The following is a 26,863-nucleotide window of genomic DNA, read 5'->3' on the forward strand; positions in this document are numbered from 1 at the left end:
TATGACGGTTTGCGGTGAGTTAGAAACACAAAAGTAACGCCACTTGACGCGAAATTACAGTGTAAAACAAATACCCACGAACAAATGGTACAGGCAATACCTCAAGGAAAATGCAATATATGTAGGGCATATCCTCAGCGACGTGCTGCAGCAAACTGCCTATCATCCAAGCTGCACTGCGTCCAGCCGTCTGGTTACCTGGCATTCGTAACCTACTGCGTCCAGCCGTCTGGTTACCTGGCATTCGTAACCTACATCGTCATAATGAAAAGTATGTGAACTGAATTTATATTACTTTTTTGGGGTAAAGATAAAGTTTTGTGGAAAAAATAAACGTTATGATAATGATTAGTGTGGATTAGTGATTATGAATAATTATGAGTGATGATTAGGCCCCTAGTGAAACATTTGCTTTCAGATGGGTATGTTCAGACACAGTAGCAGAAGAATGTTTGGCCAAGTTAATAGACGCAGTTGATACGGTGCAATTACTTGATCCCAAATCAACCTACCAAGTTCATAAAGTAAGCAAAATAAATACAATACTTAATATTGAATATTCATCTGGATAAACAATACATAGCATGCCAGATAGTGGAACAAAATCTTTAAAGTAACCAACATTTGAATATTTAAAATACAATATAGTATTTCATGAACCAAGGCTACTGTACAATGTACGAGAATCCTTTAGAATTAACATTAAAGAAGTTTTTCTTTTTGTACTGCAGGTCGATGAGGAACGTTATTTTGTAGAGATATTTAACTATACGTGGGCCGAATGGTTAGACGTGGTAGAAATTGAGTTTAGACCTGGTAGAGAAAGTGGCTCTGAGGCTAAGGTCTGCTCTTCTTTCATTCTTTCTACTGTTTTTTTTGTAAAAGGCACAAATAATGAGATCATTGGCCCGACAAAAATGGGCATGCCAACTTTTCACAATAGTCCGGTTTAACACTGTTATTTCTAGATTTCTGACCCGCCTTTAATAATACGTCGGTCTTTAAGGCCAATTTACACAGACAAGCGGTAACGGTAATACGGGCGGTTTACGCTCAGAGATACAGATTCTACGTGGGACAAGCTACGCGGTTTTCCGCTTATCGTTACCGACCGCTCGTCTGTGTAAACTGAACTTTATACAGAGCACTTAATAAGGCTCAAAGCGCTTCACATTATTACCCCGGTCTTCCCTATAAATGTCGCAGCCAGTTTCAGTGTCAGTTTCAGTTTTCTTTACATATTACACTATATACATTTATAATAATAAAAAAACCTTTGATTTTGTGTGGAGATTACAATAAGCCACACTCATGGATTTAAATCTGAACCTCCAGATGAAACAAACAATAAATATGGTGATGACTGAAATAAGCAAGTAGAAAAACAATACAAGATATGCACTTTGAATAAGTAAAAAAAAAAAAACCAGTATTCAGTGAAGTTGTGTCTTGGCCTTATCAGTACCCATTTGTACACCTGGGTGGAGAGAGATGCAACAATCGTTGGATTCAAACTCACGATCAGTCTAGTAGTTGAACGTCCAGCGTTCAAACCGCGCCACACGCCCTCATTTTTTGACCCAAAATGTGTTCGTTTTTACTTTTTCAGTGCTATTCATTTTCAAGTGGATTTCTTCCAACATGGGTACCATTTGCCTTTATTTTCAACTGTGTAAGTATACTAACATGTTCAATCATGTCATTGATACACACCATACCACACTGCAACAACACATAAATGTTTATTGTTAAGGCAGTGCCAGTGTTCTAAAGCTTGGTTCCCACTAGAGACGCAACGTAAGTGATTTTACCAATCACAAGCGATGGATTATTTGAACAGTGGCTTGTCATTGGTGATCAACTCGCTTGCGTTGCGCGTACGTCCTTGCGTTGCGTCTCTAGATGGGAACCACGCTTTACAGAAGACTTGTTTTTAATGAATACTGTATAGTTTAATCGGATTCTATTTCTTTATAGATATTTTTCTTTGTACCCTTTTACGACAACAAGTTCAACAGTAGAAGATTAACAAGACTAAGAGAAGCTATGGAATTACCATGTAAAGTTGTACCCAGCAACGATTAGCAGAACAGTCCTACCATCATGTTGATTAAGTCTGTCATGTCATATTGCGCTTAAATCATAAAGCTTAAGTAGTATAATATATTTTTATCTTTTAAAAAATGGATTTTTAAAAGTCTTTAGATTAATACTTTATTTCAATATTTTATTTGTGATATATTTTTTTTCAAAGGATCTTACGATACAGAAAATAGACTTTTCTCTGTAAGATCCCTGCAATATTGTATAATTATAATGTAAATATATATTACTGAATAAATGTGAATGAATTGATTTAATCCAATTATGATTTGGGAACAGGAGGATTAATCAAAATTTAACCAACAATATTGGATCACAGCAGTGGTGCAAACTGTAATTTTTCGTAAAAATTTGAAAATGAATTAACAAAGATTGTATTTAATAATTATGTAGTTAAGAACAATTATACTATTGGATTATTGTTTATGAAATAATAAACAAATAGGAATCATTTTTAGTTTTTTTTAACAGATACATACTTCAAAGAGTTCAATAGTATGAACATAGACAATGTTCCTCAGATGATCTGAAAAACGACAAATTCAATTTTACGCTTTATTTTCATCAGCTCGCACATGTAAAATGTGTCCATGTAAAGCTTGGTTCCCACTAGGACGCAACGCAAGAACGTAGACGCAAAGTAATCGAGTTGACCAATGGCAAGCGACAGTTCGAATAATCCATCGCTTCTGATTGGTCAAATCACTTACGTTGTTTTACGTAGTTGCGTCGCATCTCGAGTGGGAACCAAGCTTTACAATATTACCATTAGTTTTAAAAACCGCTCGCAAATTTGTAAATGTCAAAACATATCGCACGCTTTCATCGGAATTATTTTTTAAACGGCGCCAACTATAATCAGGTCGAGTTGTTTGAAAGATCCCGGTGAGCACAGATGATAAACTCCCGTGCGTTGTACTCTGGTATTATGTGACGTCAGAATAATGCCATCAGATCAAATTGTTTGGATGACATCCTAATTAGTCAATCTCAGGCATTTGTTTAATTAATATCTCTTAAATTGACATAGTTTATTATCGCTTTGAAAATGTTTGGATTTTACAAATTATATATGTGTTTTGTAATAAATTATTAATTTTAATTTAAACATTCCGAGGATTTTTTTATATATTACCTTATTATTAGGCCTAGTCCTACCAACAACATACCAAACACATACTATCCAGAAAAAAAGTTTATTGATTGTAGGATTAAATGATATTTGTTTTATTTAAAAAATGTTCCTAAATGTTATTTGAATGGAAAACTATCATGATAGAGTAGACCTACATTTAAAAACACATTACCCTACATTGTATTTGATAGGTTTTTACATTTATTTTGAGGTAAAAAGTTATTTACATTTGCGGGTGACATGTTTTACATTTACGGTTTCGATAACATTTGTCGGCGATATGTTTTTTAATTTGTGAACAATTTTTGCATTGCGGGTTCTAAACCACCACCACGACCTCTTCCACACATTGATAGATAATGATTTATGTACACCCCTAAATGAAAATGGAATCTACCGTAGGCATAACGGAGGTTCGACTACTTCCCTTTCTTACACATTGACACGTAACGGAAGATGCCCCAGGGGGAAAGTAACCCACACGAATAAAAAACATGGAGTACGCTACACTGAATGGATGGGATATCGCGATCGTCGTTGCATATTTCATATTTGTGCTTTTAGTCGGATTATGGGTAAGTTTAATCTTTGAAATTAGTAGTAGTGTTTCAAGGAGAAATGCGTGGACCGTGTGAAACAAGAGATACTGCACCTCTATTATACACACACTGACCTTCAAAAGTAGAGCGATTCTAGTAAATAGTATACAGTAGTACAGTAGTAGTACTACTAACTACTAGGCTACGTACCATACCAGAGAGCATGCGACATATGGTATCCTGTGTAACGTATTCATCATACTGTTTTTCGATCATTTCCGTTATTATATTTTGCTAAATTGTCTTTCTTTGTGTGGACGCTGAGCAAATACAACAGTGTTTTCTCAATTGAAAGTGGTGTACCGTGCATACAGACACCTACTACTATACTATATAGATAATGGGTATTTTATTACGTTTATAAATTCAAAACCGATAACAATTATTTCATAAAAGCACCATAAATTAAGGTCAACAGTCATAATGTCTTTTCCCCCGAGTCCTCTATTGTTTTGATTGTTTAAAATCTCTGTGAATATGCATTTCACGTTAGCTGTGTGTTAAAACAACAACAATCTAACGAACGCCAACAAAATGCTCTCGAGTGTTTTGGTGTACCAGCCCGTGTACCAGCACTCGTGAACTGGAATGTCTAATTAAGAAAAACGTCGTGTTTATGTCACGTGTCGTCAGCTGCAAGCATCTCGTAAATATGGATCCAAAAATAAATTATAATAATTAATATTTCTTTTAAATTGCAATTAGCACGTGCGGTGTAGTGTGTAAGTTGTAACCTTGAAATATCCAGGGTAGTCTGCCCAAAGGAATACGTACGGCAAGCATTCGTTAGGCGGGAAAACTGGTGACCAGTCTCTCTCCCCTTAAAATCCATTAGAAATTTTAATCAATTATATAATATGACTAAATTGCTTACGTAAGATAATAATGTATAGGCCTACAGAATGCCTAAAAACAAGAAACTAAAAAAAGCTATTGAAAAGTATGATATAAAGGGCGAACCCATTTGTATATGGTTTTTGAACAAATTGGTGTACATGCTATAATGTTATTGTTCAAACAACGATATGGTTTGTTTTATGACGCTTTATTATAGTTAAGTATACATAGTTTTTGTATTATGGCCTGTCGGGGAAGATTTGATGTTGCGGAGAAATGTTCTCAAATAATATATGCAGTACCTACATTTGAGGTTAGAACGTAACATTGTAGGTACATTGTACGAGTTGAATACTGTACTTCAGTCTAAAAAAGGTGTAATTGTTGAGCAAAGGAATTGTGTGTACACGTAGGTCTCCACACAGCCTACTACTAGTAAAACTTATAGTATTAGTTTATTACCGTATAATCTAATTGTGTATCGGATTCTTTTCACCGTATTAGTAAGCCTAACGGTAAAGTGTTGAAAAGATTCTGAAAGTCTCTTGGCTTCCAGCATATTAACCTTTTGTAATGGTCACATGTCGTTAGTCATGCAAAGTGATTGTATATATAGAAACTGACCATTTGTTCGCCCGATCTAAACAAAACTCTGTTTATTTGTTCATAACTTTATTAATTGTCGAGTTTCACGGTTCTTTGAAAATTAACCATATAAGTTGTATATCTTCGAAACTTTACTATTTCTGATTTTACGTAAATGATGTAGGTCTACTGTATGTTGAACTATGAACCTATATCATCTAAATTCTGGTCAAGACGAGAATATTAATGTTAACATTTCGAAATCCAGTAGTTAGATGTACTGTTTTTTCCGTATCATATTCTAATCCGTATTACCCTTTATCCTTTCGTTTTATTTAGGCCTCATTTCAGTCAAGTCGAGCCACCCTCAAGGGATATTTTCTTGCAGGGAAAAATATCCTTTGGTGGCCAGTTGGAGCGTCCCTGTTCGCTAGTAATATCGGCAGTGGACATTTTATCGGATTGGCCGGTACAGGAGCCGCATCCGGTATTGCTGTTGGTTCTTTTGAATTCAATGTAAGAAATAAATATTATTATGTTTTGATTGATTAAGCTACTATCGAAGAAGACCAAATGTTTGATTAAAAGATTAAAGATGCAGAGAGAGGGTATATTAATTGTTTATTTAGAGTGAGGTGATGGGCGACCGGGTGATGGGCGACCGGGTGATGGGCGACCGGGTGATGGGCGACCGGGTGATGGGCGACCGGGTGATGGGCGACCGGGTGATGGGCGACCGGGTGATGGGCGACCGGGTGATGGGCGACCGGGTGATGGGCGACCGGGTGATGGGCGACCGGGTGATGGGCGACCGGGTGATGGGCGACCGGGTGATGGGCGACCGGGGGATGACCGACCGGGGGATGACCGACCGGGGGATGGGCGACCGGGGGATGGGCGACCGGGGGATGGGCGACCGGGTGATGGGCGACCGGGGGATGGGTGACCGGGTGATGGGTGACCGGGGGATAGACAACCGGGTGATGGGCGACCGGTGGTTGTGCTACTATGACCCAAACTCTTTGAAAGTGACCAACAAAATGTAATCACATAAAATCACAAATGACGGTGTCGTTTGTGTGTACTTTGATTTAGTACACTTGACTGACGCATATTCATAGAGCACTTTTGTTTATTTTTACAGGCAATGTTTATCCTATTACTGCTAGGGTGGATTTTTCTACCTGTGTACATGGCATCTGGCGTAAGTATACACAAGCGACAAGAGCTACTTTCCAAGTTTACTCAAAGGGTTGGCCTAATAAAGACAACTATTTATCACCAACTGTAAACTCGAGGACTATAAAAATCGACTATACAATGTTACTCATCTTTGTGTATATTGAACAAACATATATCGATTTGTATACTCAGTTTAAAATACAGGGATAGTTTATAACCTATTGTATATAATATATTGCTCAACCTTGTAATGTATTATTACCATATCGCACTGGGACCTACTATTGAAAAATATTTTAGGGTTGGGGTCACAGCATCCGGGGTGGTGGGGGGGCTTCGTGGTTGGATTCTTGATTCTTGATACTCAGCCGTAAGCTTGGTTCCCACTAGAGACGCAACGCAATTTAAATTCCTATTTTGTTAATTCATACCCATAGCACGATAACTTCAAACAATAATATCCTAAAGCTCTGTCTACTCTACCAAACTTTATGTGACAAAAAATGTGATGTGCCCATATACGGACACGATGATGTCATATCAGTACCATATTCGGGTATATCACTACCATATTTGGGCATATCGCACTTTTTTTTTTGTCAAACTCGTTTGATAGTGAAGATAGAGCTTAACACACAGCTTTATTCTTTCAATTAGTTACAATTCTCAATGCCAAAAGGTGTTGCCTAACTACAGCTTTGTCTTTCCCGATCCCAAGTGTACCATTTATTGAAAAAGACAAAATGTTAAAGATGTATTGTCCCTTGAAACACAAAAAAATGAAGGTCAAAATATTCTAAATTTAAATTGGCCATATCAAAGTAATATTAAAGTTATTCACTTTAAGTCGAAAGTTTACGTAATTAACAGTTAAATTAGTTTGATTACATTTGTCTGGAAAATCGTCGCGAGCGAAAGTAAACAAACATTTCAAACCACGAGTACGCATTATGCATGATGCTAATTAGGATTGTTTACAACTCGTCACGATTAAGAAGTTGTTTTCACACAGATCGCGATGAAGTTTTATGATGCATACAGATTAGCCAAACACGCGCGTTTCATTATGGGATATGTTTTGATCGAAAACTTTGACTGGAAGTCAAAGTTATTTTTTTACCAAAAAAACGTCTGTATTTTAGTTAAATGATTTTTTTTTCGACACATTTTTGGTGATAGTTAATAACTATTATGATACTTCAAAATGACCCACTTTTTTTCGAAATCTGTTATTTTTTTTTTTTTTGGAATTAGTCAAAGGGACAATACATCTTTAAACTACATATTAAAAGGACAACTAAACGTATTTAGGACGAACAGTCTTGTTATTTATGCCCGATCGTATATATACGTTTTGTTGGTACATATGGTTTGTGCTGGTAGCATATCCAATTCATAAATTAGTGTTATATGAACACATTGTTTGTATAAGCCGTTTTTGTGAATAACAATGCAGATAGATATGTATAAGCCCATCATACTGTGATTTTGTTTTTTTAAAGATTTACACAATGCCCGAGTATCTGAGGAAACGATTTGGCGGCCAACGAGTGAGAGTGTACCTTGCCTGCCTCGCGCTCCTTCTTTCGGTGCTAACAAAAGTATCAGTAAGTTAAGGTGTACACCGTCGCTTATACTTCTAAAATTATCAGTAAGTTAGGATGTACACATTTTCATCGATGTACTTATAATATAGAAATAATACCTTTAAAAAATCTGTTTTCTTTAACCTGAAACCACAAAACGTGGATTCAATTCAATTTTAATTTATGTTCCACATACACCACCCACAAGTATGCACATGCAGGATGTATATCTTATATATAGCTAATAAGAACCTTTGAAAAATAATAATACAGTACTAGGCCTCCAGAGATAGAATCGAGGCAAACGCATAGCGATTGAAAGTAAGACAGTTACAGGGCCTGTTTTGTCCCCTCAGGTTGATATGTACGCTGGGGCTCTGTTTATTCAACAAGCCTTGGGATGGAATCTGTATGTAGCTATCGTATCACTTTTACTGATTACTGCTGTTTATACCGTTGCAGGTAAGGTTGGAAAACCTTTGTATCGTATGGAACGCCGTTTACGCAACATTTCGATGATATGAATTTTTATGACGCGATATGTGAATGAAATGCATCGAATTGAATGACACGATGTTGTTGCGTAAACGGCGTTCCATAGTATCGTGTACCAATTACAGTAATATAAAGACGAGAGATCGAATTACGTAACATAAAACTATCTGTATTGTGAGACAATACCAACCTTATTAACATTGTAGACAAAATGTACTTACTATACACATAATTACTAAAGATAATTATATTATAATTAATTATTAATTTGCATACAGGTGGTTTAGCCGCTGTGATTTATACAGATGCATTGCAGACGTTGATTATGGTTGTAGGATCTGCTATTCTGATGGGGTTAAGTAAGTGCTACCAGTACTTAGTAAAGTTCACGATGTCCTTAGAAAGCCGCGAAGTAGTAATCAGCTTATGGGAGAGATTTGGTACTCATATCGAGGAAGCAATTCAAACGGCTTGATATCTTTGTTTATGTATTAGCTGTGTCATAATATTAAAAAAAAGGATAGGCACGCGCTTTTCGATTTTTTTCTGTGGCTTATTTGCATTTGATAATCCCAGGATATTGCTAAGCAAGGCTACTCAAGCTATCAAGTGGTATAACCCGCCTACTGCTTACACGATCAGTGGTTTTAGACTATTCATAAACTGTATTGAAGCTTTACGAATGTTAATGTCATTTAGGTTTTGCTGAGGTGCCGTATTCGGAACTTCAGGTGAAATATTTCCAGGCAATTCCCAATACAACATTGGAAAACCCAGAAACATCGTGTGGTTATCCTCGAGAGGATGCCTTCCATATATTCCGTGATCCATTGACCTCTGACCTGCCATGGCCTGGTATGGTGTTTGGTATCACGATCTCTTCCATCTGGTACTGGTGTACTGATCAGGTGAATTATTTAATTATACATATTAGGGGCCTAGATTGTATGATTATTATTTTATTATACACATTAGGGGCCTAAATTGTATGATTATTATTTTATTATACACATTAGGGGCCTAGATTGTATGATTATTATTTTATTATACACATTAGGGGCCTAAATTGTATGATTATTATTTTATTATACACATTAGGGGCCTAGATTGTATGATTATTATCTAAAGAATACGCGGGTGTTCTTATTTGTGGTAACATCAATATTGCATGCCATAGGTTGCTGATTTTTAAAAATGTGTTCAAGGCCTGATTTCTTATCGACATACAAACTCCAGTTTTATTAAGACTGCATCGATTTATCCCGGTTCTGAATGACTTTTATTTTTTGGTGAAATTGAAAGTTATATCGAGTAGCCGCATAAATACGTACATAGTACACATATATTAAAACAGCCATGTCTTCGTTGGACTTGGTATTCGCAATTCCTATCGTGCGAAAATAACTAGCTTTTTTGTGAGACCATGACAGCAATCTTACATTCCTTCCTCTGTCTTGATACAGGTTATTGTCCAACGTGCTCTAGCGGCCAAGAACTTAAGTCATGCTAAAGGAGGTTGTGTCTTTGCTGGATTCCTTAAGATTCTTCCACTATTCTTGATCGTTTTCCCTGGCATGATCAGTCGTGTGCTGTTCGTGGATCAAGTCGCCTGCGCCACAGCCAATACATGTATGGAGGCCTGTGAAAGCGAAGTCGGTTGTACAAATATCGCTTTCCCATTGCTCGTCTTGGAAGTGATGCCCGTGGGTAAGTAGTTGGAATATGGGCCGTTGGTGTATGTGATTGAAATGATTATTAATGGTTGGTTCCCACTGGTGACGCAATACAACGACGTAACGCAACGTAAGGGATTTGACCAATCACACGCGATGGATTTATTCGACTGTCGCTTGTCATTGGTTAACTCGTTTGCGTTGCGCCTACGTCCTTGCGTTGGGTCCTAAGCTAGTAGGTAGGTAGGAACTAAGCTTAAACGTATCCAACTTATTCAATTACCTTCTGGCCAACTACATTGCTTACATAAAAGTATGAGTGAACTTCTTGGGAATTTAACATAAAGATAAATATACTCCATTATTGTAGAATTGTAATAAGCGACATTACCGATAATTTCCTCCTATGACGCAAGATATGACGTCATCATCTATACGTCTTAATTATTTTAATAGGTTTGCGAGGATTGATGATTGCCGTGATGTTATCCGCGCTAATGAGTTCGCTTACTTCCATCTTCAACAGCAGTAGTACAATATTCACGATCGATATATGGCGTCGAATCAGACCCAGAGCCAGTGAAGCGGAACTCATGATAATTGGCAGGTAAGAAGGGTCATAAGATTTGTACTGATGAAGAATGATATTGTTTCTATACAATTATACATAATATTTATTGTAGCGTTAAGCGTGGTTCCCACTAGAACGCAACGTAACGCAGCGAAGTATCGACGCAAAGTGCTGTATTGCGTAATCACAAGTGGGAACCGACGACGCAACAGTGCTGCAAACATCGCAGGTTTGATTTCACGCAGGCGGGGGCAAACACAATTATTGAAAGGGCATTTTGTTACGTTGCGTCGCTAGTGGGAACCACGCTTTATATTGCACTGCTTTATGCTAACTGTGACCTAAATCGTTAAAACGTTTAGGACGCCAAGACTATACATTACAAATAGCAATGATAAAATAGCAGGACGGTCGACAATAACGACCGTTCGTGTTAACGCTGCGCCATTCGACTACGTAGCTGCGCCATTCGACTACGTAGCTGCGCCATTCGACTACGTAGCTGTACAGTCCGAAAGTCAAGCATGAGCATGGACAGAACGACTATTAGACTGAATAGCTGATCGTCGAATGACTCATCGTGAGAAGGAAAGGTCGCTTTTGTATGTTACAGATAGGCCTACAGTGTATGTTAATATTACAATAAATTAAAGGAACGTTGCGTACACATTTTGAAGATATATACGTAATTTCAAACTATAGGCCTAATATTCCAGTGTGATGGTCTTAAGCTCTGTCTACACTATCAAACTTTATGTGACAATAAAATGTGACGGTGCTTATTATTGGACACGATGACGTCATATCACTACCTTATTTAAGCAAACCACTACCATATTTGGGCACTTAACAAATACAAAACATATTCGTCACTTTCCGTGTTTTATCTTGTTTCTTTAATACAGAATCTTCATTCTTGTGATGTGCGTAATTAGTATACTGTGGATTCCAATCATCCAGGCTGCCCAGGGTGGTCGATTATTTGACTATATTCAGTCCATCACCAGCTACCTGGCACCTCCGATCTGTGCTGTCTTTATACTCGCTGTAGCCTGGTGGAGAATTAACGAACAGGTAGGTCTTCTTTAAGCCACTACGCGCGATTCCTAAACGTTGATTGGTTGCATATTGTTCGCGTCACAGCTACCTGGCACCTCCCATCTGTGCTGTCTTTATACTCGCTGTAGCCTGGTGGAGAATTAATGAACAGGTAGGTCTTCTTTAAGCCACTACGCGTGAATCCTAAGCTTTGATTGGTTGCATATTGTTCGCGTCACAAAAAACGTAGATAGAAATATGGATACGATTTCGATTTCGTCTAGTAGAAAGCGGATTTTACAATGATATAAAATACTTCCAGAAAACAGATAAAACTGACGCAATTATAACTGTTGAAGAATTCCACGAACAACCTAGTATGGTTTGATCTAAGTAGGCTACATCGACTGTACAATTTTCGTAGTTGATCAGATGAACTAGAATGTGCGGTGCGTGCGTGCGTTATTAAAATGTGCTTATTGTGCGTTACTTTGTGATTGGTTCCCTTGCGCATACGTCACTGTCTTGCGTCACAAAATATGGCGATTAACCTTCAGTTTTCAGTGGCCTGCATTCTAGTCTGGGATACTCTATAATGTGTGTTATAGAATGCCAGGGTGCCTTAACCTCCGAGAAGACACGCAACTAACGTTAGCAAACCCAGCTCACAGCCATCTGAAGACAAAGACAATTATTTAAAATAAAATAACGGGAACTTGACACCTTAGTTGTGGCATGGCAATCTAACAACATGACACTGAGCTCGCCTTACCAAGATAGGAACGCGTAACAGTCCTTTGATCTTACGTCTGGTTGCGACAAATACCAACGATTCTTACAATTTTATTTTTCTATAAATGTTTTAATATACTATTGTGTAAAGATTGTTTAAAATAACACATAGGCATATACATGCAGAGTATCAGATTTGAGAAACATACCACCGTTATTTGTACTACCAGACTGATCTTCATTAACAGGCCCACCAAGAACATTCACCTAAAACAAGAGTACATAATATTTAGATGCACTTATTAGAATACGGGTACTGTATGTTGTAATGGGATAAAACGCCTGTCTGATTCTGGAAGTGATATCTGTTATTGATTTGGATGCGAGACCTTTCTTGTGAAAATTGTTTCTTTGCGAAAATAACGGTTAGAGCAAGAGTTAATACGTACAGGGATAAAGCGTGGTTCCCACTAGAACGCAACGCAGCGACGTATTGACGCAAAATGCTGTATTGCGTAATCACAAGTGGGAACCGACGACGAAACAGTGCTGCAAACATCGCAGGTTTGATTTCACGCAGGCGGGGGCAAACACAATTATTAGAAGGGCATTTGCTTACGTTGCGTAGATTGCGTTACGTTGCGTCGCTAGTGGGAACCAAGCTTAAGCTGAATTTAGGCTGTACGTGAGCCCATTAGGTGCCTACATTATTCCGGACTTCATGAGATATCATTTTGTATAAACAAAAATTATAATTTTGTTTAAATACAAACAACTTACATTGAGAGGGACAGAGAACTAAATTGAAGTTTACAAGCCTGACGCCCAGCTTTGTTTTTAGTGTTGGTGAGATTGGTTGGTGATACAAAACACACGGTTGGATCCATATCAAGATGATACTCACCTTTTCAATGTATTTGAATGCATCAACTGCTACCAAGTTTTTATCCAACAATCCGTTTTGCTGGTTCCTGTTGATTTGGCAAGTTTTATTATCGACTTTGTAGTTTACCGACAAACATTGTACATGATTGATGTTTGATAATTCGTAACTCCAGCCCAGAAGAGTATGTTTCGAAAATGCGATGTACGGGACAGAAGTCACCATTGACGCGATTAATAAAAACGGTAGACATAGGCCTAAAGCAGAGAAATGCATTGTAAAGAGGAGCGTTCCGTTCGATGTTGTGCGATACTTGGGAATTGTGTAAGTGTAATTCTAATTTTTTGAAAGATGTTACGATATTAAACAATTTAATTTCGAATTTATGAAGCAGTCAGAATTCGATCACTCTTACCGTATTAAAATAATACTGATACCTTTTATTGTTCACATGGAAATACATTAGACATTTATTTAAAACTGCCGATACATATTAAAAAGCAATCGTAATATTAATAGTAATAATTGTCTGTTCTTATATAGCGCATATAAGCAAGCTCTCAATGCGATTTACATCAAAAATAAAAGCAGGAAATGTTATTTATTTTATATTAATACAGGAGAAAATTTTAAATTAAAAGCAATGTAAAGAATACCGTTATACATAATTCAGATTAATAAAATATAAAAATATAAATAAATATCTTATTGGACTAATAAATAACATGTTATGACAAACAAATATTTATAATCTGATAATAGATAGATAATAATAATAAAAGAATGCAATTATTTTACATTTAGCAATCATTTAAGATTAATATAAAGATATCTTATTGCACTAATGACGTTTAAAATATAATGTCATGACAACCAGTTCTTTATAATCTATCTAAATTTTAAATTAAAAAATACAAGTATTATATATGAAGGCAATCAATTTACATTTAAAAGAAGATTAAAATATTTATACTTGATAACCAGTTCTTTATAATTATCTTGTTTTAATGTGACATGACATGACCTGTGCTTATGTGCTTATTATAGTGATTGTTGTAAAATAATTCCGTTACGCGTACGCACTTGTATGACGTCATAGTGCTCTATGATTTACGTACTATGACGTCATAGTGTTGTATGTCTTTTTCAATTTCAAAAGACATTTATTTTCATTATGCAAAAGACATTATATTTATTAGGATGGTTGTTTCAATTGTGCAGTTGCCATATTCCTGTGATAACAGCCGTCAAAAGTTATGCTGTCGTTCGTCGAGTTTGTGATAGTATGCTAGGCCTACATTTCTTATAGGATGCCAATATCTTAGTAGGACACTCAACGCCCGATAAAACATAACAAGAGCGTAAAGATATCCAAAGGCTCTTGAGTACAGTAGTCTAATTCTGAAAAGAAGAATTAGAAATGAATTAAAATATTAACTATTGACTCAGTCCTTGCCCTGGTTATTTTGTTTAGTCTTCAATTTAATTTAATTCGATGCGAGCGCCTGGTGGTTGCACGTTACGTTACATCAAGGCAATCTAACAACAGGATGCCGAGTTCCGGAGATCAAAGGGTTTATCTGTGGCTGCGACACGATCAGTTAATTAACAGACACCGCGAGCCGCGGAGAATATGTACGGTACATAGTACAGTATTGTATATATTTTATTTATATTGAGAATACAGATTTTAGAAACATACCACCGTTACTTGTATGAGACTCTTCATCAACGTCAGGCCCAAGAATATCCACCTAAAAAAAGAAGACACAATATAATGCAGTGCGTACGGTTATTGTACGGTGTAATGGAATGGATTGAAACATTATATCGTCTCATTCTGGAGGTGATGTCTTTTATTGATTTTTGGCATGTTAGTTGTCTTCCCTTTCTTGTTACGAAAATAACGGCTAGAGCAAGATTAAAATGACACATTTTGAACATTTACTTCGCTTATCAACTGACCAAGGAGGACAGACAGACAGCTTCTGAACCGAAGACATTCTACAACGAAGTCAATTACATGGCGATCATGATGATAACTCGAATGCTAATCATGGTGGTGCTGATGAAGATGATGACACCCAATTTGATCATCATGATTCCACTGGAAAAGGTCCAAATGATGTATTGATTAATGAACTTCTGTGCTTTATAGTCAATAACATGGGTAGTATGACATTTGATCGGTTACATGCTATTTGTATGGCCAATTTTCCAAATGATGACATAAAGAAGGCCAAGGAGATGTTATGCGTCTGTGTAGGTGATCCTGAAAATGCGATTCATAAACCTCGACGCAAAGCTGATGGTATACTAAATGATGTGTTGGGCTATCTCATCCAATGTGACCTGTCTAAATTGCCTATTTTTGCTGCAGCAAACCTTAATAAAATACCGGTTGTGCCTGTGGATGCTATTGATGCCCCATTGATTTTCAGAGAACTACAAAGGTTGAGGACAGAATTCCATTGTGTTAAGGCCGACATTGCCTACGCTACTAACCAGCGATGTAAACTTGCTCAACAAGTGAGGGATGTTATGGATTCCCACAAAAAGTTAGCTGATCGTGATTTGCAACCTATTACAAACACTGTAAGTAACAAACTGTTTTCTAACGTAGTAGCAACCAATACCGACCCAGTTGCTAATAGTAAGAACAGCAACTCCGCTTCGGTAACACAGTTTGTGAAATCAGCTACCGTACCAGTATTGAAGAGGGGAATTACCCGTCCAGAAGTAAACAAACATGACGTAATGACTCATGCGCGTAGGCAAGCTCCGCCTTCCAGTGATCCGGACGCTCGTGATTGGATGGATTGTGATGACGGCTTTCAGTACCCAAGACGAAAACGCAAACGGGGTAATTTCAAGCGTGGAACCGGTGTTGATATTGCTTTAAAAGGTAGGGATCCCCCACCTTACAAGATGTATGTAGGAAATCTGAGTCCTGATACTAAAGCGGAAGAAATAAAATCGTATCTAAAAAGAGTAAAGAAAATTGACGTTACTGTGGAAGTGTTGCCTAGTAAGCGTTCTGACTATACTTCGTTTATGGTTGAATGCGGTTTTGCACATAAGAACTGTATTAATGAAGCGGAGCTCTGGCCTCAATCTGCTATAATCAGACGGTATTATGAACCGATAAGGCAAACAATACATCATGATGGATAGTGAATCTAAAATTAATTGTAGTAAACTGAAATGTGTTTCTTTTAACTGTAGGTCATTTAAATCTCGCAAAAAAGAAATTTATGATCTTTGCATGAGTAATGATATTATTGCCATTCAGGAGCATTGGCTGCTTGATGACGAGTTACCTATATTAAAATCATTACATGAAGAGTTTGATTGTTTTGGGATATCGTCTGTTAAGAGTTCCGATGGCTTACTTGAAGGACGCCCCTATGGAGGCATTGCCATATTTTATAGAAAATGTTTGCACGACTACATCAAAACAGTTAATTACAACGACAATAGGATTATTGGTTTGGAACTAGGAAGTGGTAATGATATTACACTCTTTATCAATGTATATCTTCCTTATGAGTGCGATGAGCACTTCGCTGAATTTGTTGACTACCTGGGTACAATTCAATCTATAATTAGTGATTTCCATGGTGATAAAGTTATTGTATGTGGTGATTTTAATGCTGATCACAAAAAAAAGATTCGGTGCTGAATTGTTAAATTTTACATCCGAGTGCGACTTAATTTTAACTGATTTAAATTTATTAGGACAGCACTCTGATAACTTTACTTATATCAGTGATGCTTTTGCTACAACGAGTTGGCTTGACCATGTCCTGTCTACCAACGGAGCTAATGCTCGGATAAAAGAGCTTTCCATACGTTATGACATGATCGGTTCGGATCATTTTCCACTTTGCTTTGTTTATGATTTTTCTTTTGAAATTGAACATGAAAAAGATAACCAAAAGAATTATACAAGCAATATAAATTGGCAGAAGGTTACTCATCAGGAAATTTACAACTATCAGGAGCGTACTGAATTGTTGCTTAATGATGTTGTTATTCCTCCTTCAGTATGTTCATGCAATGATGTGAATTGTGGTGACACTAAACATTTTGATGATATTGATACTTTGTATAATAATATAATTTCTTGTCTTAATCAAGCTGCTAATCATTCATTTGTTTCGCATGAATGTAAATCTTTTAACGTTGTTCCCGGTTGGAACGACTATGTTTCGGAAGCTCATGATATAGCTAGGGAAGCTTTCTTGTTGTGGAAATTTAATGGGAAACCTAGACATGGTCCTTTATTTGATACCATGAAAGTTGCTAGATCTCGTTTTAAACTGGCTCTTCGGAACTGCAGACAGAATGAAGAGCAACTTCGAGCTGATAAGATTGCGAACTCTTATATTAATAACGATTTTAACAGTTTTTGGAATAACGTAAAGCGTATGAACAACTCATCTTCTGGTTCATCTAACATTATTAATGATGTTAGAGGGGATAATAATATATGTAAAACATGGGCTGATCATTATGAGAAGCTTTTCAATTGTGTTAACAATGATACTCATAGAATTTATGTTGAAAGACATCTTAATGAAATTAATGTATATGCTTTTGATGATAAAATTTGTACTGATAGTAATATATTGGATAGTATAAATAAGCTCAATAGTGGTAAATCCCCTGGGTTTGACGGGCTTAGTGCAGAGCATTTGAAGTATGCTTCAAAACATGTTATTACTTTACTTAGTTTATGTTTTAATGCTATGTGTATTCACGGCCATGTCACTGATGAAATGGTACGAGTTGTACTGGTGCCTATAATTAAGAGTAAATCTGGTGACATTACGAGTATGGATAATTATAGGCCTATAGCTCTTGCTTCTGTTGTATCTAAGATATTTGAAACATTGTTAATCAATTATTGTGGAGATACCCTTAAGTCAGGGGATCACCAGTTTGCTTTTAAAAGTCAACACTCAACAGATACTTGTATCTTTGTTTTTAAGCAGATAGTGGATTACTATAATAGGAATGGGAGCCCCGTATTTACTTGTTTTCTCGACGCGAGTAAAGCGTTCGACCGAGTCAATCACTGGTCACTGTACAGGCAATTAATTATGAGAGAAACAAACATTATTGCTATTAGACTTCTAAAATCTTGGTATGAGAATCAACGATTTTTTGTTAGATGGGGTAACTCTATGTCTTCAGGTTTTAAAGTTACCAATGGCGTTAGACAGGGTGGTGTTATGTCTCCTCTGTTATATAATGTTTACATTGACAATTTAAACAGTATGCTTAGTGATTGTAATTTTGGTTGTGAGCTCAATAATACAAAGTTCAACAACTTAAGTTATGCAGATGACATGGTGTTACTTGCGCCCTCTTTAGATGCCCTCCAAAAGATGGTTAACATATGTGAGGATTTTGCAAATGACTTTGATGTATTATATAATTCAAAAAAATCAATTTGCATGTGTTTTTGCCCTAGGAAAAGAAAACTGAATGGCAATTATGTTACTGTTCTATGTGGTAAAGAACTAAATTACGTTCAATCCACTACCTACCTTGGTTGTGTTATCAGCAATGATACTAGGGACGAACTGGATATTAAAAGGCAATATCGATCATTATGTATTAGAGGTAACTCTCTTTGTAGGAAATTTAGTAAATGCTCAACAGATGTTAAGATTACTTTGTTTAAGTCATACTGTATTAGTATGTATTGTGCGGCCTTATGGTGCGATTTTAATGTAAAAACTATAAAGTCATTACAGGTTTGTTATAATAACGCACTTAGAAAGATTTTAAGACGCTCAAGGAGCTGTAGTGCTAGTGCTATGTTTGTTGATAACCATGTTCCCTCCTTCTATGAGTACATTCGGAAATCAATTTTTTGTTTCAAAACAAAAATTGAAAAAAGCTGTAATACTTTAATTACATGTGTTTTTTCTCGTATTCTAAAAGATTCAAAGTTGCATAGAAAATGGACAGAACTTTTGTATATATAATCTCATGTATACTTTTACGTGTGTTAACTAGTATCAGTATAGCCATAATAATGTGTTGTTTTGTAAACTATAGTAATCAATAATATAATAATGTCTACAGTCTACATCCAATAAACCTCAAAACATAATCCACATATTTTAAGAGGCACTATATGTCAACAAATAAGTATTAGTCCTCTCTCCATGACGGTTGTCACATAATGCTTTGTATTATTTTTTATTGTATTTATATGTTTCATATGGACAGTTTGTCTGAAATAAAGTTGAATTGAATTGAATTGAATTGAAATTGAATTACCCAACTAACACTTCCATGTGATACGTAAAGTGAAACACTAGAAACAATGAGGGGAACAGTTTGAACTAAATTTAAGTTTATAGGTCCGACGAACAGCAGTTGCCTAATAATCTTTGTTTTTAGGGTTGATGAGATTTTTTATATAAAGCACCCATACTAAGATGATACTCACCTTTTCAATGTATTTGAATGCATCAACTGCTACAAAGTTTTTATCCAACGTTCCGTTTCTTTGTTGCCTGTTGATTTGGCAAGTTTTATTATCGACTTTGTAGTTTACTGACAAACAGTAAGCGTTTCTTGAACACACCAACAAACATTGTACATGGTTGATGTTTGATAATTCGTAACTCCAGCCCAGAAGAGTATGTTTCGAAAATACGGCGTACGGGACAGGAGTCACCATTGACGCGAACAGTAAAAACGGTAGGCATAGGCTTAAAGCAGAGAAATACATTACGAATAATAAACGTTTGTTTTTCTTGTTGATGTTGTACGATACCTTGTAATTATGTAAGTGATAAAGTATTGCAAATGTAGAACGATGTTGTAGTATTGATCGAACCATTTTAATTACTTCGGACGGACGTTAAATTTGTCTGTTAAAATTCGATCACTTAAGGGTTTGAAATTTTTATTATTTTTTTTATTCTTATAATCTTTACCTTATTAAAATAATGACAGAACTATTATAAATTAATGGATCCTTTATTGTAAATTATTCATGATAGACGAATAGATAGATAGACGAATGTTTTTTCTATGGTACTGTATCATTAAAGAAATTAAAGTAGGCCTAAACGTTTCCAAACCTATAAACTATTTAGTGTCTTCTCGTGTAATTTGCGTGTACTTAAGTAAGTGAGCTAGTTAGTGTCTTCTCCGTTAATTAGAATGATCTTAAAGACATTTAATGTTTTTAACTTTCAAAGTTATTTCTTTTAGTGACGTAGTCATTTTACAGCTAATGTGGCTATTGTGTTTTTATTCATTTCATTAAAATAACTATTTTTTATCCATATATACGAGTTCGTTCCATTCATCGATAGTTGATTGTGTTTAGTATTGTTTACTCTGGCCATGTTTTTTGAGAGTTTGTTATTTACAGTGCTGTCTATATTTTACACGGTCATTTTTACATTGTTCTGTTCATGTTATTGTATAATTTACACTGCAATTACTATTTACAATATTCACAATCGAAAATCTATGTCGTCGCTAAATGATAGATCAAAATGTCTGAAAAAAACAAGCTCAATTATTATACGTATGAAACGCCATATGTGCCAAAATATTTTTTTTTGTTTACTAATATTAAGTCAAAACTCCGTCTGGAACTATTTCCATTATTTCTCTTTTAATATTTTATTAAAACATTTGATTTCAGGGTGCTTTTTGGGGGTTGATGTCCGGTCTTCTCGTTGGCCTTATCCGTATGATATTGGACTTTGTCTATTTGGCGCCCGGATGTGACGAGGAGGACGAGAGGCCAAGTGTGATCGCTAACGTCCACTATCTTTATTTCGGCATTTTGCTGTTTGGTATTACAGGTATTGTTACCATTGTGGTCAGCTTGATGACGCAACAAATTGACAAGAAATTTGTAAGTAATTTTAAAGTGGAGCTCCACCCAGAAAATTGCTATTTTTCATACATTTCAACTATTCTTTAAAAATATCATCCCTCATACTTCATATTTTTTTGAAAATTTTTTCAATGAGTATGATTTTCTTGAAAATCACGCCTTTTTGCGTTTTGGGGGGATACCTTGTAATTTCCTATTCTTTTACATGCAAAAGGGGGGTATATTTGAATATTCCTAAAAAATTAATTTCTTCACTAAAAAAAAAAAGTAAAATGTTTTTATATGTAATTTTTCCAGATCTTTTTATTTCTGGTATTGTTATTGCGTATACATTGCGCAATTTCGCGTAAATAGACACTTTCCCCCGTTGGGTCCAATTGGGTTTTTTACTTTGCTAGGGAGTATGATCACGTGACATTTCTCATAACATTTTTCACACTGCAGCTGGCGATCTGTTATTGTCGCGATGTTATTTTTGACGGGCGAAAAGTATATTAAAACATTCTGGATGTGACCCTATCATGTTTCACAGTGTAATAAGTGATTATGAGATTATTACTAAAATGTCAAATTTAACGAGATTTGAGAAAGACGTGGCTATATATTCAATAAAGCTAGGCCTAGGCCTACTAGAGTCTAGGTATGTAACGATGCTGCTTGGCCTCTAGCTGCCTGATAGCCTTACACTACAGCAGTGAAGTTTGTTCTGGCACCCAATCTCGGCCTACCCATGGGCCATGATAGGGTGCCTGAATAGTTGCTTTTCAGTCAGACATAAGCTTCCACATCCGTTACTATTCTGAGCAATACCAGTCTTGTTTTGTAGAGATAATGTGCGAGAAAACCCAGGAACGATAAATGGGACGAAACGACCAAGCATTTTCGAACCCATGACCAGTCCTACCTAGACATGAATTCAAGCCTAGCTAGCTAGGCTGAGCAGACGATTTAGCTAGGCCTAGCTTAAAATTAATAAGCAATTTGCTGTTGTTGTACAGTGCAAATCATGATGTTACATGTAAATTATGCTGACATTTTTATCGGAAATATTACTTGGGCCTAAACAAATCATAATAATTGTGTGTATAAACAGGGAGTTGTAAAAATTATTTTACAACTCCCTGGTATAAAATTGATTCGCCATTTTCCCAACACATAATTTACCAAAGGGGAGACATTTCACCAACGCGTTCACCTGCGACTAAAACGCGTCAGTCGCTAAGTGTAACGCGTTTTGCGACGTATTGTAAACTAATAACCCCTAAGTTACTGAAAAAGTGTAATGTAGTAAAAAACACTATTTTCTGACCGATTTTTTAGAAATTAGTTTTTGAAAAATATTGCCATATCTTCCCTGTTTTTTGTATGTAATCACTTTCAATTAAACATACTTAAACATAATATAAGCTGAGAAAGTCTGAGTGTAGCTCCACTTTAACTGAAACAATATTAAAGATATATTGTCCCCCTAAAAAATATTTTTTTTTTATTTTTTTTGTTGAATATGTTATTTTAATGTCACATAATAGTTATTCACTCTCACAAAAAATTGGGTCTGAAAAAAATGTATTTACCTGAGAAAAATGTAATTTAAAGCAAAAAATGGTCAAATTGTCTGGAAGACAATGAGTTTGTGGGTAATTTAACTGTTTATTTTGTCTTTTTATAGGTGAAATAATTTTTCCCCCCCGTTTTTTTTCTTATGGAAGTGAACAACTTCATTAAAACTGCAAAATGGCCTATTCAAAGTCCGATTTTAAAAATCTTTATTTTTCATGATTTTGGGGGACAATACATCTTTAAGCTTGGTTTCCACTAGCGACGCAACGTAAGAAAATGTCATTCCAATAATTGTGTTTGCCCCCGCCTGCGTCAAATCAAACCTGCGATGTTTGCAGCACTGTTCCATCGTCGGTTCTCACTTGTGATTACGCAATACAGCAATTTGCGTCAATACGTCGCTGCGTTGCGCTCTAGTGGGAACCACACTTTAATGATTAGTAAGTTATTAGAAACATGAACTTGTTGTATGTCTATGTTAATTCTTTTTATATTTATTATCTTTCCTGATACATAAGGATTTTTAATGTTACTGTTTATACTTTTACATTTTTATTTGTTTGATTTGTTGACAACAGACATTTCTTTGTTTCTTGTATCTTGTATAATTCACAGAGCACTGAAAGGCAAGATCTGCTAATGATAACTATCGCCAGAGGGCGTGTCTCTTCAACTATCTTATACATTCTATTATTAGTATTCATTATGTCTTTTTTCTGTTAACTTTCCTTTTTATTTCGTTGTGCCATTATGGGAACAATTCTTTCTGGATTTTTAGCATTTTTACTTTTTGAAGTGCGCACGCGCAAGTATATTGTAAAGCTATGAATTTAATTAAAGTATTATTTAATGATTGATATCACAGCTTGTTCGCCTCACGTGGTCCACTCGTTTTGACACAGCAGAAAGGGAAGACATTTCTGTTTCCGAACATGAAATGGAAGATACAAATGAGAAGGCAGATGATTATGCTGAAGGTAAGACGTTGTTTACTTGCTTAATGCCATTGATATTCAATTCAATTTAATTTCGGAAATATTTCATCCATATCAACAAACGTACAAACAGAAAAAAGACAATTCGCAAACGCGGCTTAAATATATAGGATACTTCTCCATCTACAATACATTTTTGAGTTATGGAGCATATGTTTACAAACACAAGCAACAAGAATATTACAACTATTCAACATACGTGCATGAATATTGATAGACTCTGTTTAACTCCCAACTAGAATAGCATTCAGTCAATCAATAGCAAACTGATATGTATATACCAATAATTGCCTTGTAAACAAAAACATAATAGCCATGTCCATTAAATAACACATTTTATTTGGGACACGTTAGCTTGTGTTTGTATAATGTATAGGAAACAAAGACATTGCAATTCGTCATTGTTTTCTTTGTTTTTTTAGAAGAGACTTCTTTCCCACGCAAGGTTCTTGATTGGTTCTGTGGAACTGGCAACAAGAGGCAAGCTGTAGATGAAGACCAAACGTCATTCACTAAAGACACCAGCATCAAGGAAGGGCACAGAGAAAAGATCATTTTAAATATTGGCGCTGTCGCCTTGATGTGCACGAGTGTGTTCTTCTGGGCCTACTATGGTTAACACGTTCACTCAATTAGTATACAAATAATGAATGTTTATTAGTGCAATGGTAGAAATAATTTCATGAGGTGACAAGTTATATTTTTATGCGAGGCGTATTTGTTTTTTATTTTAGTTCTCTTTCTACAGAACCAAAACAAATAATTCCATTCACTGAATGGAATTATTTGTTCCATTGCACGAATATAAAACATTCATTATTTGTTTTTTATTTCACGTAAAGCATTTTAGTTCTCTCTCTACGGAACCAAAGCATACAATAGCGGGTATGATAAGCAATAGCTTCCATGATAACGCAAAATTCCAAAGTACTTTAAAATTATTCGCGTAGTGCAAAATTGTGTTTATTTTAATACTGTAATTAGGAAGTTCAATTTCGTACATTAAATAAAAGTTACAAACGAAAACGTTTAAACACGCACTTATACCGGTATTCATTGCGTGTGTGAACATGTTTTCGAAATTTATATCACACGTATTCAGCATAATGTGAACACGTGTTCACACTTATTAAGTACTGTCCGTTTTAAGCAATGCAAATAGGATTTCGCAAGCGTTTCATACTGATAATGTATGTTATACCTTGTTATAGTAGATATACAAAATGTTATAAACTTATAGGCCTACTCAAGATTTTTAACGAATATACTATAGTAGTATATATCTATACATTGTAAGAATTCTCGTTACTTAAAATCATTTTTATGAGAAAAACAATAATGATTTCAGAAATTTAATATTAAAAATAGTGTGTACTATAAGTTTTACTTATTATTATACATCTTATCTCAAATTTATTTTAACAGTTTTAGCGTGTTATATAGTAACCCTGAGCGTGTGTTACTAGTTAGCGTGTTTGTCTAGGATAGTAACCCTGAGCGTGTTACTTTAGTTGAGTGTTTTAGTTCATAATAAATGTTTTATTTGTACTACAATTAGCATGAACTCTTTATTACAATCACAATAAATAAACCTTTTACGTCCGAGTGTGAACCAAACATGTGTATAACATTGTCATATGCCATTGTGGCCCTGTATTTAACTTAACTCCATGATAAAGATATCTCCCTGACAAATGCCAATGTGATACTGGATAATAAGATCGTATTTTTAGACATTTATATCTATCAAAATGTGATAAAACAAAACTCTATTAAAATAAAAATATTAATAACGACTAGACTTTTTTGTTTGTTTGCATAAATTATCTGTTTAATGTACTTATGCGACACTACGAATCTTTGTGTTCTTAAAAATATTGTACATTTGAGTAACTAGCTAGCTCTGAAAAGAGCGATACGCAGCAACGGGTCTAATTTGCATATTTATGTGAGAGCGTATTTGCCGCGAATTCCGAATGCCTTCTCGTCATTCTGTTGTAGGACGGCAATGGAGGAGGGCGTGAGCTAACAGAGGCTTCAGTGGGTACGTAGTTTATTGTATTATTAGAAATATAAATACTTTCAAAAGGTATATATTTTTTCTTTTATATCTATTTATTTGAGATACAGCAGTACCACCACACAGTATCACACTTGCTCTCTTTCTGAAATAGGTATGTAGCTTGAGCATGGCGTATCGTGCTTTAGTCATTCACGATTTAAAACACATTTTAATGTGTATTAGAATACTACACTTTGTTATGGCAATCGTATTGATATTTCACATATTTTGTGTACTTTTACAGGTCATACATATTAACGGTACATATTTGCCGTTTTTGGAAGCCTGAAATTATTTAGAAAAAATTCACCATGACCCGCTGTTGTCGCTTGACGTTCGCGCCTTGTTATCCTCCGGCCGGATGCTCAGAACTGGTATACGTGAAGAAACATAGTAAGGCCTAACAACTTGAACCATTTGAACTACCATACATATTCAATTGATGCAGGCATATGTGAACATTTTGTAGGCCTATATACATACGTATGGTAGTTAATAGTGGTTCGTTATTTTTCAGATGAACTAATACATAGTTTAGTAAACAGGTGGATTGAGCTGGTTGCAGTGTCTTATTTTGAAATCCCCTTTTCCCTAAAACACATAATACCATTTCATACACCTTGGTATATGATGGTATGTATGTGTAGTGTTGTATCATGCAGATAAAAACCAATGCCATATATTATGGTTGGTTGGTATATACTGTGTATTTCTCAATGAATTTTTATTTTACTAACATTATAGCGGATGATTACATCGCCTGGATAAGCCTAGTGCATTGTTACGTAACTTGGACCGTAATGTTTTAAGTCTATATTGTTTTTTGACGTAATTTGGACTGTATTTAAATAAATATATAACGTATATTATGCAACAGTAGACAATAAGATAAATCATCTTCATACTATACTTCAAAAACAATTGTAAGCAAAAATAAAGAATGGT

At 35.6% G+C, this 26,863-nt stretch overlaps 2 protein-coding genes across 2 annotated transcripts; both read left to right on the forward strand.

The window, feature by feature from the left end:
• Position 1: 1 nt before the first annotated feature.
• On the forward strand, positions 2-2,582 carry LOC144834750 (uncharacterized). The gene is made up of 6 exons (XM_078689660.1): positions 2-7; positions 126-271; positions 419-524; positions 732-842; positions 1,610-1,672; positions 1,978-2,582. The coding sequence occupies exons 1-6, from the start codon at positions 2-4 to the stop codon at positions 2,083-2,085; spliced, it is 540 nt and encodes a 179-aa protein (XP_078545786.1). The 3' UTR covers positions 2,086-2,582.
• A 1,068-nt stretch (positions 2,583-3,650) lies between these two features.
• LOC144835274 (sodium/glucose cotransporter 4-like) lies at positions 3,651-25,625 on the forward strand. The gene is made up of 13 exons (XM_078690344.1): positions 3,651-3,813; positions 5,599-5,775; positions 6,404-6,463; positions 7,944-8,048; positions 8,384-8,489; positions 8,801-8,881; positions 9,222-9,430; positions 9,986-10,229; positions 10,652-10,802; positions 11,672-11,840; positions 21,104-21,319; positions 23,727-23,838; positions 24,279-25,625. The coding sequence occupies exons 1-13, from the start codon at positions 3,733-3,735 to the stop codon at positions 24,473-24,475; spliced, it is 1,908 nt and encodes a 635-aa protein (XP_078546470.1). The 5' UTR covers positions 3,651-3,732; the 3' UTR covers positions 24,476-25,625.
• The last annotated feature ends 1,238 nt before the right edge of the window (positions 25,626-26,863 follow it).

This window comes from Antedon bifida, chromosome 2 (assembly GCF_963402885.1).
Source record: "Antedon bifida chromosome 2, ecAntBifi1.1, whole genome shotgun sequence".
NCBI classification, from domain to species: Eukaryota; Metazoa; Echinodermata; class Crinoidea; order Comatulida; family Antedonidae; genus Antedon; species Antedon bifida.